Raw genomic sequence first — 14,295 nt, 5'->3', positions numbered from 1 at the left:
ATTGGACTTAATTAAATATATACTGCAGTGTAAAAAAAAAAAAGAAAATATTTAAAACAGGGAACCAGAGATGTCAATCTGTAAATGACGACAACATCAAAACAATGAAAGAATGAATAAACGGTGTAAGTACAGAAGTTTAAAATGGAGAGGAAGTCAAGGCAATATCAGCTAATAAAAGATTTGTCTAAACTTAGGAAGATAAGGGTAAATTTCAAGGTAACCACAAAGAAAGTTAACAAACCTACTTATCAAAATAAAAAAGAAGAAACCATAAGACTTAGTAAACACAAAGTTTATAATAATGAAAGAAATGAAAAGAAAACCCACACACCTACACACACACACAAAACTCAGCACAGGAATAAAGTAAGAGGAACAAAGAAAACTTCAGCACAACAATATGACAGCAATAACATATCTATAAATAATTGCACTGAATATAAATGGCTTAAATGCACCTATAAAGAGACAGAAAGTGGCAGAATGGATAAGAAAACACAGCCCATCAATACGCTGTCTCCAAGAGACACACCTTAGACACAAAGACATAAATATATTAAAAATCAAAGGACAGAAAAAAATATACCAAGCAAACAGTAACCAAAAAAGAGCAGGAGTGGCAAGACTAATCTCAGATAAAATAGACTTTTTAAGGCAAAATCAACCATAAAAGACAAAGAAGGATATTATATAATGATTAAAGGGTCAATTCACCAAGAAGACATAACCTTAATAAATATCTACACACCCAATGACAGGGCTCCAAAATACATTTAAAAAATAAAAAATAAAAAATAAAACTCTAACAGCACTGAAAAGAGAAAGAGACAGTTCCACAATAGCAGTAGGAGACTTCAATACACCAGTCTTGGTAAAGGACAGAACATCTAGAAAGAAATTAAAAAAAGATACGGAAGATCTAAAGAACACAATCAACCAATTTGACCTCATAGACATATATATAGAACACTCCACTCAACAGTAGCAAAGTACACATTCTTTTCCAATGCACATGGAACGTTCTCCAGAATAGACTATGTTTTAGGCCACAAAGAAATCCTCAATAAAATACAAAACATTGAAATAACACAAAGAATTCTCTCTGATCATAGCACCATAAAAGTAGAAATCAATAACAGGAAGAGAAGTGAAAAAAAAGTACATGGAAACTGAATAACATCTTGCTTAAAAACAACTGGGTAATAGAAGAAATCAAAGAGGGAATAAAATAATTCCAAGAATCAAATGAGAACGAAAACATCTCATACTAAAACCTTTGGGACACAGCAAGACTCAGAGGTCAATTTATAGCAATAAATGGACAAATCAAAAAAGAAGACCAGGCCAAAATCAAAATGTTAGCCCTACATCTTGAACAAGCAGAAAGAGAACAGGAAAAGAAGCCCATGGTCACTAGAATAAAGTAAATAATAAGGATTAGAGGAGAAATAAATGAAACAGACAACAACAAAAAAAACTACAGAAAGAATCAACATGACCAAAAGTTGATTCTTTGAAAAGATCAACAATATCAACAAATCACTGGTCAAATTGACAAAAGAAAAACAGAAGACGAAGCAAATAACCCAAGTAAGAAATGAGATGGGGGACATTACAACAGACTCAACTGAAATAAAAAGGATTATAAACAGAATATTATGAAAAATTATACTCCAATAAATTTGAGAACCTAGAGGAAATGGACAAATATCTAGAAACACACTACCTATCTAAACTAACACAAACTGAGATAGAAAATCTGAACAGACCCATAACAAAACAAGAGATTGAAGAGATAGCAAAAAAAAAAAAAAAAAAAAAAAAAAAAACCAACAACAACAAAAAAGCCCTGGCCCAGATGGCTTCCTTGGAGAATTTAACCAAATATTCAGAGAACAGCTCACATTAGTATGACACAAACTATTTCAGAACAGAGTAAAGGAAGCAATACTCCCAAATTCATTCTATAAAGCCAGCATAACCCTGATATCAAAGCCAGGCAAAGACACCATAAAAAAAAAAAAAAATTACAGACCAATAAGTCTAATGAATATAGATGCAAAAATTCTCAGCAATATTCTAGCCAACATAACTCAGCATCAAATGAAAAAAATAAACATCATGATCAAGTGGGATTTACACCAGTCATTCAAGGATAGTTTAACCTTAGAAAATCAATCAGTGTAATCCACCACATAAATAAAACAGAAGAATCACATGATCATCTCAATCGACACAGAAAAAGCATTTGAATAAGTCCAAAATCCATTCCTGATAAAAACTCTCAATAAAATAGGAATAGAAGGGAAATTCCTCAATATAATAAAGGGCATTTATACAAAACCAAGAGCCGACATCATTCTTAATAGAGGCTGAAAGCATTCCTCCTGATAATGGGAACAAGACAAGGAGGGCCTTTATCACCACTCGTATTTAATACTGTGCTGAAAGTCCTAGATAGAGCAATAAGGCAAGAAAAAGAAATAAAGGGCATCCAAACTGGAAAGAAAGAAGCAAAACTATCTCTATTTGCAGATGATATGATACTGTACGTAGATAACCTCAAAGATTCCACAAGAAAACTACTAGAACTAAAAGAAAGATTCAGAAAAGTAGTAGGATACAAGATCAACATACAAAAATCTGTTGCATGCCTCTACACCAACAAAGAGAACATTGTAAAGGAAATCAGGAAAACAATACCATTTATAATAGTCCCTAAAAAGACAAAATACTTAGGAATAAATCTAACCAGGGATGTAAAAGACCCATACAAAGAAAACTGCAAAACACTACTGCAAGAAACCAAAAGAGACCTACATAAATGGAAAAATATAATATGCTCATGGATAGGAAGGCTCAACATTGTGAAAATGTCAATTCTACCCAAAGCAATCTACAGATGTAGTACAATCCTGATCCAAATACCAACGGCATTCTTAAATGAGATGAAAAAACTAATTGCCAATTTTATACGGAAAGGAAAGAGGCCCCGAATAAGCAAAGCATTATTGAAAAAGAACAAAGGAAGAGGCCTCACACTACCTGATCTCAGAACCTACTATACAGCCACAGTAGTCAAAACAGCCTGGTACTAGTACAATAGCAGGCATATAGACCGATAGAACAGAATCGAGAACCCAGACATAAATCCACCCACATATGGTCAGCTGATCGTCAGCAAAGGACCAACGTCTGTTAAATAGGGAAAAGACAGTATCTTTAACAAATGATGCTGGCCAAACTGGATGTCCATCGTGAAAAAAATGAAACAGGACCCACCATCACACCATACACAAAATCTAACTCTAAATGAATCAAAGACCTAAATATAAAACCTAAAAGTATAGAGATGATGGAAGAAAAAATAGGGACAACACTAGGGGAGCTAATACATGGCATAACAAACAACTAAAAATGCACAAACACCAGAAGATAAACTAGATAACTGGGAGCTCCTAAAAATTAAACACCTATGCTTATCAAAAGACTTCACCAAAAGAGTAAAAAGAGAACCTACAGACTGGGAAAAAGTTTTTGTCTACAACATATCCGATAAGGGTCTAATCTTTAAAATCTATAAAATACTTCAACACCTCAACATGTCATTTGTAACTTTTCACTTATTCCTCGGTTTTCAGTACAACAGTCCTGCCCTGTACTGTGCTGGTGGGAGTTGAGGCCCTTTGATTTTCCTTCTAAAGAAGATAAGCTTGTCTTCTGCCAGAATGGGGAAGGGCTGTCACTTGGCTCTGTAGACTCACCATCCCCAACTTCAGAGGTGCCCAATGCTGCCAATCCCTAAGTCTAGTGTGGGTTCTGAAATCGAAATTGATTTGCATTTGGATTTCTGCACTACTGGCTTTACATTCAACTTTCTCTGGTCAGCTAAGTCACTTATCACTTGTCTATCTACTTTTCAATTTCCTTAATTTTGATGCTATTTTTTTCTTTTCTATTCTGTTTGTCCTTGAGAGTTTATGTCAAAACAAAACAAATCCTTTTACTGTTGTATTAGGGGAGTTTCAGAAAGTGTCAAAGATGGATGTGTATACTTTTTTCACTATCTGTAACCAGAAATTCATCTCTAAAATAATGTAGATATACAATAACAGAGAACCGTAATCAAGTTCTCTACTGTTTATCCATTGTGATCATTTGGGTTGTGTGTCAACTTAGCTGGGCCATGACTCTCAGTGGTTTGACAGTTATGATGTAGTTTCACAGTCGTATAATGATGTGATCACCTCCATGATGAGATCTGATATAATGTGATAACCTTCATGATGGGATCTGCTGTGAGTAGCCAATTAGTTGAAAGGGAGTTTCCTTGGGGGTGTGGGCTGTATCCAATATAGGTGGACTTTCTGGCAAGGCCAGCAGGCTTTTTCTCGCTCTGGATTCTGTAGCTGGCTGCTGTTCATCTGACCTCTAGTTCTTCGGACTTGAGCTAGCAGCTTACCCGCCAATCTTGGGATTTGTCGGCCTCTACAGCCTGTGAGCCGAGAAGACTGCTGTCCAACCTACCAATCTTGGGTTCATCAGCCCCTACAGCTACGTAAGTCAGGAGAAGCCTACAGCCTGAACTTGGGACTTTCCAGCCTCTACAAGCCTGTGAGCCATTTCCTTGTCATAAATCTCTCTCTGCCTCTCTTTCTCTCTCTCTCCACATATAGAGATATTTCACTGGTTTTGCTTCTCTAGAGAACCCAGCCTAAGAAATCCATATACTTGAATATTTTTCAGTCATTAAGAGGTATTTGTCCTGCATTTTTAATAATATGGAGAAAGCTTTTGCTATGATGTTAGGTGATAAAAATGTTACAAAATTTTATACATAAGATGATTTCAATGGTTTTTAAAATGTTCATGAAAAAAGTGTGGGTGAAAATATAGCCATTTATTAGTTCATGGCTAATGGATAGGATTATGGGTGATTTTTTTATTAATTTATACTTCCCTATACTTTATAAATAATTTTTGTCATGTAAATACTATCTTATTTTTAATATTAATTAATTGTATTATTCAATAATGATGATCATTGTAAAAAAGGTAGAAAATATAAAGAATATATATGTATATGTATGTATACACACACATACATATGTATATATAAACCCATTGCTTTCAAGTTGATTCTGATCATAGCAGCCCTATAGGACAGAATAGAACAGCCCCATGGGGTTTCCAGGGCTGTAATCCTTTTTTGTTTTCTCTCTCTCTGTGTGTGTGTGTGTGTGTGTGTGTGTGCTTTGATTGTACTTTATATGAAAGTTTACAGTACAAACTAGTTTCTCATTAAACAGTACACACATTGTTTTATGACTTTGGTTAACAACTCCACGACATGTCAACACTCTCCCTTCTCGACCTTGGGTTCCCTATCACCAGCTTTCCTGTCCCCTCCTGCCTTCTAGTCCTCGTCCCTGGGCTGTTGTGTGCTTTCAGTCTTGTTTTGTTTTATGGGCCTATCTAATCTTTGGCTGAAGGGTGAACCTCTGGAGTGACTACATTACTGAGCTAATAGGGTGTCCAGGGGCCATACTCTCAAGGGTTCTCCAGTCTCTGTCAGGCCAGTAAGTCTGGTCGTTTTTTGTGAGTTAGAATTTTGTTCTGTATTTTTCTCCAGCTCTGTCTGGGACCCTCTGTTGTGATCCCTGTCAGAGCACTCAGTGGTAGTAGTCAGGTATCATCTAGTTGTACTGGATTCAGTCTGGCAGAGGCTGTGGTAGATGTGGTCCATTAGTCCTTTGGATTGATCTTTCCCTTGTATCTTTAGTTTTCTTCATTCTCCCTTGCTCCTGAAGGGGTGAGACCAGTGGAGTATCTTAGATGGCCGCTCACAGGCTTTTAAGACCTCAGACTCCAAGGCTGTAATTCTTTATGGAAGCTGACTGCCACATCTTTCTTCTGTGGAGTGGCTGGTGGGTTCAAACTGCCAACCTTTCAGTTAATAGCCGAATGCTTTAACCACTGTGCCACCTGGGCTCTCTTCATACACACACACACACACACACACACACACACACACACACACACATACATAGAGAGAGAAAAGAGATAGCCCTGGTGATGCAATGATTAAGTGCTCGGCTGCTAACCGAAAGGTTGCTGGTTTAAACCCACCCAGTGGCTTTTTCAGAGAAAAGACCTGGCAATCTGCTCTCATGAAGATTGCAGCCTAGAAAACCCTATGGGGCAGTTCTACTCTGTCACGTAGGGTCAGTATGAGTCAAAAATCTACTAGATGGCACCTAACGACAACAACTATATATATATATATATATATATATACACACACACGTGCATATATATATGCACATACATATAGACATACATATATATAGTCTATTACAGTATATATATATATAGTCAATTACTGTAAAATCCATCAGAGAATTATAAAATGTTAGCATGCCGCTATATGTTTTTCCCCAAGTAAATTACATATTACTTTTATAGAAAAATAATAATATTCTTCCTCTTAGTGTCCATCTTAGAGTCTTAGAATCACTAGTGGGCTAATGTAAGAAAGTCTAGTTTGAGGCCACTGTTAAAATAACAACTGTTACTAAGAAGGAAAAGAGAGACTCCTGGGAGACTCTTAGTTACCTTATAAATAGGAAGGATTGGTTTACTAGATTTGCTAATTACCACCTTGAAAGTTAAAGAGAACCTCATCCAAAAATTCCTGGGAAGTGGTCAAAAGGATGAGAAAGCATGAGGGCAAGGAGGCTTGGAGGCATTAGTTCAGAGAACTTCAGGGGAGGGTGAGTGTCCCTGAAGTGGCGGGGGGAGGGTAGCAAGATTTGCCTGCTGTGCTTAACATCAGTTCTGCATATCAGCAAATATATGCTGGTGGATCCCGTAGAAAAGTGCCACTAACCAGCCTGTAAAACAGGAATTGGGGAAAGATAGCCAACATTTGATGAAAATGACACTTACCTTCATTGGCTTAAGAGAAGTAGTCTTATTTCAAATCCACATATTCATTCACTATCTCTGGCCTGGCTCTGCCCTAACATGCAAACTAGTGGCCTTTAAACAGCACTTCTCTATCCAAAGACCCCATCATGATACAGCCCCAGAGAAGGGAGGTGGCGTGGTTATTGTCACTGTATATTACATTACATGCAAATGCACCAGGAAGATTCGTAATGCTCCATTTTGAGTCCTTTTTCTTGCAGCGGATTGGTTATGGGGTGCATTTTGTTTCTTACTAATGGGTTATTAACTTATTCCTTTTGTTTTAATTTGGAACACCAAACAGCACCCCAAATTTACAAGTTCTCCCCTTGTAGATAAATCAGTTAAGTGGAGTTTGAGGTGTTAGCTTCGTTCCTAAACTGTGATGAGTCAAAAGGTGATAATGAGTCTCTTGGCCTTTTACAAAGTCTTTTAATCTTCCCCTCTTTGTACTATCTCCTTCTTTCTCTGGCTCTATTTTGGTTCTTTCTCTTACTTTTTGTTAGATTGCTGTCTTTTATCAGTCTGTTTATTTGGGGAAGGAACAGAGAGATTGCTATTGGCCATCCAGTGTGAAAACATTAGCAGTCTTATCTTTATCACCAGGAAATTAAAAAGAAAAAAATCCTCCAACTGTCGGGGTAATCTCATCTGCCCAAATTTGTTTTTTAAGATCCTATCTAAATGAATTACAACCAGCAAAATTGTAAAAAAGAATTACGGAGACAGAAGATACAAGTAATCCAGGTTGAGCTTGTTTGATAATGGATTTCGTTTGTGGAGGTTCAAAACAATCATTAACATCAACTTAAATGCTTATTTATTTTACTGTGATTAACTATAAAGTGACTTTTGAGGAAAGGATATGTTTTAGAAAATTAAGCACCAAAAATGGTCTCCCAGCCCTTTTTGAGGGGGGAGGGGGTAAATTTTAAATACATTACTCAGTTTAATGAGGAACTGATCATCCTACAAACTTTAATGATTCATTAAATGTTTAACTTTTTAATAACATGATATTTGAAGTTTTGGAGTTGCTGTTAGCTATGTCCAAATAACGCATTATTTAGCTTTTTTTTAGCTAGACAAGTGTCAGGACATGAACTTGGTAAGATAAACTAGTTGACAGTAACGGAAATGTTTGAAGTAAAATAAAAGATTGAGATGACTTTCTCTTTTGAAAAAAAAGTGATAGAATTGCTTTCTTAAAACGTGTATCTTAGAGAGATTCTATTTGGGTGTATGATAGAATAGGAAGCACTTATGCAGTGCTTACAGTGTGTCAGACCTTGTTCTAGAAGTTTTACATATACTAAACAGCACATGCAAGACAACACTCGAAGGGGAACACTTTTTACATATAAGGAAACCAAGGCGTAAAGATACTTAGTAATTTGTTCAAGATTAGTAAGTGGAGAGCCAGGATTTGAATCCAGGTATTCTTGCCCCAGAGTCTGTGCTCTTAACCATTACATCACTGAGGAAAACAAGCGATGCTGAGGAAAAAGGAGGGAGATGTTTTCTTACTATGGATCTTTCATGTCTAACAAAGGTACATTTTCAAAAAATCTCTAAAATGTTGAATTAAAGGAGCATGTGCCGAAATGGTTCACTTGAAAACAATGATTATTAAAACTTGAAGAAATACAATAAGTAAATGTTTTAGCATAAAAGAAGAGTCACTCAGTCCTTGTCCATCTTTATGGATACTGAACATGGGTATTATATATTCAACTTTTTTCAATGAACATTATATGCTGAGCATTTCCCCATGTTTCTGCCTCTTCTTTTCAAATGACATTTAATAGCTGTATACTCTTCTATGTTGATGATGTGCTGTAATTTAGGAAAGTATTCTCTTATTTTTTGACGTTTGATAATTAAGTTTTGTTTTTTACAATTTTAGATAATGTTCCATAATTGTTTCCCTTCCATTGAATGATTCGATTCAGGATAGCCCCATTAATGTGATTACTGGGTCAATGGATATAGATAGATATATAACTATTGCTAACTATTGTCATATATATGTACATATTTATGTAATTTAAACATATATTTATAACACACAATGTATATTTTAATAGAGAGGTTTTATTTTAAATGTAATTAAAAATACATATGTGTATATGTATACACACACATACATGCATATGTTTAAATTACATTTAAAACTTCTTAGATGCAAGTGCAGCATCAATACCAGGAGGCTCTTAAACAATACTCAGGACACCCTCTTTCCATGAACTGATGTGACACTTTTGTTCAGATTTTCAGTTTATGCCACATGTAGTTTTGCATACAGAAGTCATTCCATAGATATTTATTGAATGGATAGATGGCAGATCATGGATGGATGAATGAATGAACATCCAAATGATTCCCCCTAGTTAACACACAGAAAGTTAGTGGCAAAGTTGAATGAGATCGCAGTTTATAATCTAGCACTCTTTCTCCTACCGTAACTCCAGTTATACTTCATTTAGTCAATGTACACTGTATACTTGGTATGTGCAAAGCACCGTGCTGGACGCTGGGTGTATTACTATCAATAAAACATAGTTTTATCTATCAAAGAACTCACAGTTTGATTGAGAAACTCACATACCTCTCTGGATCAAGTTCTCATTCATAAAGTGAAAGTACTGACCTCAGAAGTCCCTTCTAGCCCCTGGATTCTGTGATCTTATGAGATCCTAAGTTTCCCACTCTACATAGCAAGACTTTAAACTAAAAAACCTGTTGCTGTGGAGTTGATGCCGACTCTTAGCAACCCTATAGGACAGAGCAGAACTGCCCCATAGGGTTTCCAAAGAGCAGCTGGTGGATTTAAACTGCTGACCTTTTGGTGAGCAGCCATAGCTCTTAACCACTGTGCCACCAGCAATCTAAAGGAACTGGTGATTCAGGATAATGATAGGAAAGGGGGGTGGGCAGGAATCTTCTCTTTCCTCCTCTACATTCATTCATTCATCATTCATTGAGCACATACTAAACACCAGATACTATTAAGTGCTAGAAATAAAAATAGAATAATTCCTCTACCCATAAGAAGTCTACATTCTAAAATGAAGTGGTTTTTTGAAGAGGAAGAGTTTGGCAATTCAAAAGTACCAAACACAGTGTTTATGTATGTGATATGCCTACTATTTTATTCTATCTAAAACTTAGCTCCAAAGTATAGGAGGGAATTAGCTAACATATAGGTCTCCATTACTAAGGTGTAGACGGGAATTAGATAATATTGAGTCAAGCTTACCCTCTAAAAGCTCCAAAAAGTCAACGAGTGGAAAACATCATTGAAACTTGTAGGTTTACCATGGGGAAAAATACTTGTCTCATTCTCGCCAAACACGGAGACTAAAGAGGAGGAATGCAGGTGGACTCACCACTTCTCTTCTTCTACTTGCACTCCTATGGACTGGAACTTACTGGGTACTTTATTCTCCCCTGTTTTGTCAGGTTCTTCAGCATCATCAACCTGGAGAAATAATCAAATAAATGGAGGTGCTCCATTTTAATCACCTTGCTTGAAAAACAAGTCACATGTCATTAGAAACATCTGGAATATTCCTGGAATGCTTTGTGATTTCTAGCATATTGTTCCAGATTTTCCATTCTGATGAGACCTATCACCACCTTATGAGCATGCTCTTTGACTCTGCTGATCTTGGTGAAATGCAATTTTGTTACTAACAAAGTGCCTGATAAATGTCTATGGTTCCTCCATGATTTGCAAGCACGTACCTACCTATGAGCAAGGCACGAGAAGGCAGCACTGCGTGAGAAGGGAGCACTACATGGAAACAAGTTATTGGAAGTTTTGAATTTGCAGATTACAAAATATAAAAGGAGGAAGGAAATTCACTTATTGCAGTTAGAATTGTCAATATTAGTGCAATTTTACTTTGGGAGATTTAAGTATTAACCTTAAGATAAACTATACATTGTCTTATCTTTTTCCCCCTTGTACTAAGGAATTGGCTTTGAATACCACTCCAGTTTCTGAATACTATGTATATATAAATGCTCATATAGAAAATGTATCCATTTCTAATTGGCAACCTATGTAACAGATGAGGCCCAGCTCAAATTTTAAGTAAAGCTTAGAAATAATCAGAGAAATTAGATTTATTAATTTATTTTCTATGTATTTAATGATTTTTTCTAAATACAAAAGCAATTCGATGTCAGTTATATAAAATTAAAATACAGAAATATATAATGTAGAAAGCAAAAGTTCACCAAGAATCAGTCAATCCTTTGATACATATTTGCCTCCCCCTCTTGTTGTTAGGTGCCGTTCAGTCGGTTCGACTCATAGCAACCCCATGTACAACAGAATGAAACACTGCCCTGTCCTGCGCCATCCTCACAATCGTTTCTATGTTTAAGACCATTGTTGCAGCCACTGTGTCAATCTACCTCACTAAGGGTCTTCCTCTTTTTCGCTGACCCTTTACTTTACCAAGCATGATGTCCTTCTCCAGGGACTGGTAAACCCTCCCCTATGTATGCATATATCCTTGTATATACACACATAGAGATGAAGGGGGCAAATATGCATCAAAGAATTGACTGATTCTTGAGGGACTTTTGCTTTCTACATTATATTTTCCCTGAGTGGCATAAATGGTAAGTTCTAGACTACTTACCAAAAGGTTGACGATTCAAATCCACCCAGAGATGCCTTGGAAGTAAGATCTGGCAATCTGCTTCCCAAAAGATCACAGACTTGAAAATCCTGTGTAGTACAGTTCTACTCTGCACACTTGGGGTCACCACAAGTTGGAATCAACTCAACAGCAATTAATAACAACTACAACTACACACACACACACACAATTGATTATTAATACTCAATTTACACAAATGAGATTATACAGCAAAACCTGTGAAAGCTGGAACCTTTGTAATGCAGAAGCCTGTCAGACAAGGAAAACTCAAATATTTTCCACTAAAACGAGCGAAAGAAAAGTGGTAAGACTGTGCCATGTCAAAGACAGAAATCTTGTGAGACCTGGAAAAGCAAGGCAGTCCCGTCGAGTTCTGGCTCTCACAGGTTTCACTGTAGTATATATGTGTTTTCTGCAATTTGTTCTATTCTGTAACACTGCTATCTTGTGGACATGTTAGCATGTCACTAAATATAGCTCTACCTCAATCCTTTTGTTGGCTACATAAATACTCCTTTTACTGACTGTTTATGTAAGCAACATGAGCGTCAGGGTGATTTTCACATTCCTTATGAAGCCAAGCCTACTATTGTTGTTGCTATTGTTCTGTTTTGTTTTTTAATGCTTTTATTTCTACTTTTATCATTAGTAATTCCTGCCTTTTAATTTATTTCTCTTTTCCTAGTTTTATGAATTGAATGTTTAATTAATATTTTAAAAAATTTCTTGCTTTATTATGAAAGAACATAGGACTCAGAGTTGTTCTCAGATCATAGGTGTGGCCACAGCCCATGGTGACGATTTATGTCATTTGTTTCACAATAATCTCTAATTTTCTCTTTAATTCAGATGTTATTTAGAAGATTTCATTATCTGTCTATTGTTAATTTCTAGTTTTAATGTATGATGTTTGGAAAACGGTGACTGTATTACTTCTTTGTTTTGGAACCCAATAAAATCAGCTCTGTAGGCTCATTAGTTTTGACTTGAGATAATTCCCCCAAAACAATCTCTTCCCAAATATGCATGATGCTGACTTCAAGGGCATCAAAATAAAGTTTACAAAGCCCTAATGTATTGAGTACTATCTCCACAGTTTCCCTTTATTGTTTTAAGTCAGTTGATGATAAATCAGAGGTAATGTGACCTTTTTATTTCTCAAAGTCCTGTTTCAAAGCATATTAATAATTCATCTGGTTTGCATTGCTCTAAAACAGTTCTCTCAACTTGGCAGAGACACATGCTTTGCCATTTGCAGTTAGACTTATTTTTTCTCATACCCAAAACTAAAAACCAAACCTGTTGTCGTCGACTCATCGAGTCAATTCCGACTCATAGCGACCCTACAGGACAGAGCAGAACTGCCCCACAGGATTTCCAAGGAGCAGCTGGTGTATTCAAACTGCTGACCTTTTGGTTCTCTGTACACGTAGGCAGGTATTATAGGCAATAAATAATTAAATCTTAGGAGTAAAATCTCAAATAACAACTTAATTTTCTTTCTTTCATTTTTAATTTAAAGAATGAGAAAGCAACTATATTTTACATAATATGAAGGATTAAGTTTAAGTTCTTTTTGACTGTTTTGCAACATAAGTTAAATAACAATACAGGGAAGTCACAATCTACCATCTGGAAGTGAGGAATTAGGGTCTAAAGCTCGTATGTAAAACTCATCTGTAGTCAAAATTACTCTTGAGAGAATAAAAGACGATGTAATGAACTATTGCTAATGACCACCGTTGGGGAGGAGTGTAGGAATTGGGGGTGGGAAGAAAGGGGACTTTCATATTTTGTTTTGTATACTTCTATATTATATGAATCCATTACAATAGCTGTGTTCATATATTATTTTGTAATTTTAAGAAAAAAGTTTTCCTTAATGTTGCCCATGAATTTTAGTATTAAAAAAAAAGCAAAAAATGTCATCATCCTCTTATTGCTCTCTCAGCCTTCCAACATCTGTATAAAATAATGCTGTTGAGTCTTACTCATGGTGACTTCGTGTGTTTTAGAGTAGAACTGCTCCATAAGGTTTTCAAGGCTGTGATCTTTTGGAAGCACATTGCCAGGACTTTCTTCGGAGGTGCCTTTGTGTGTTTGGACCTCCAACCTTTCACTTAGTACTCACATGTATAACAGTTTGCACCACTCGGAGACTCTGATGTTACTATAAAGTCATATTTACTTTGCTCTGGATCCAAAGCAACCAGTTCCCTCAAGACCACCCTCAGCACTACCTCACCAGGAAAAACATAAGATAGAGTAGTTGGCTTGAACTTTGGAACCACATTATCTAAAAAATATGTATCTTTAAATATTCTAGGATCATACTTATTGCAGTGAGATGCTCCATGGGAGCCAAGACTGCATATTCATCCTACCCATCGGATGTTTTTTTAACACACATTTTACATTTTTTATTTTTTTATTGTTGTAATTAAATGAAGTTTACATTTCAAGTTAGTCTCCCATACAAAATTTTTATACATACATTATTATGAGACCCTAATTGCCCACCCCATTCTGCGACAGCACACTCCTCTTTCCGCCCCTGATTCCCCATGACCATTCAACCAGCTCCTAACTTTCTCTGCCTTCCCATCTCACCTCTGGATAGAAGCTGCCCCTTTGGTCTCTTGTATCT

The 14,295-nt window shown here is 36.2% G+C and overlaps 1 protein-coding gene across 6 annotated transcripts in view; it reads right to left on the bottom strand.

Moving 5' to 3' along the window:
* DLGAP1 (DLG associated protein 1) overlaps positions 1–14,295 on the bottom strand; it is a 427,582-nt gene that overhangs the window by 43,258 nt on the left and 370,029 nt on the right. For all 6 annotated transcript variants that reach the window (XM_004388924.2, XM_004388920.2, XM_004388922.2 and 3 more), the window contains one exon: positions 10,362–10,453. In XM_004388924.2, coding sequence (XP_004388981.2) covers positions 10,362–10,453 — 92 coding nt within the window. The remainder of the gene's footprint in view (positions 1–10,361; positions 10,454–14,295) is intronic.

This window comes from Trichechus manatus, unplaced genomic scaffold, assembly GCF_000243295.1.
Source record: "Trichechus manatus latirostris isolate Lorelei unplaced genomic scaffold, TriManLat1.0 scaffold00222, whole genome shotgun sequence".
NCBI classification, from domain to species: domain Eukaryota; kingdom Metazoa; phylum Chordata; class Mammalia; order Sirenia; family Trichechidae; genus Trichechus; species Trichechus manatus.
This window is presented reverse-complemented; position numbering and strand designations above follow the sequence as displayed.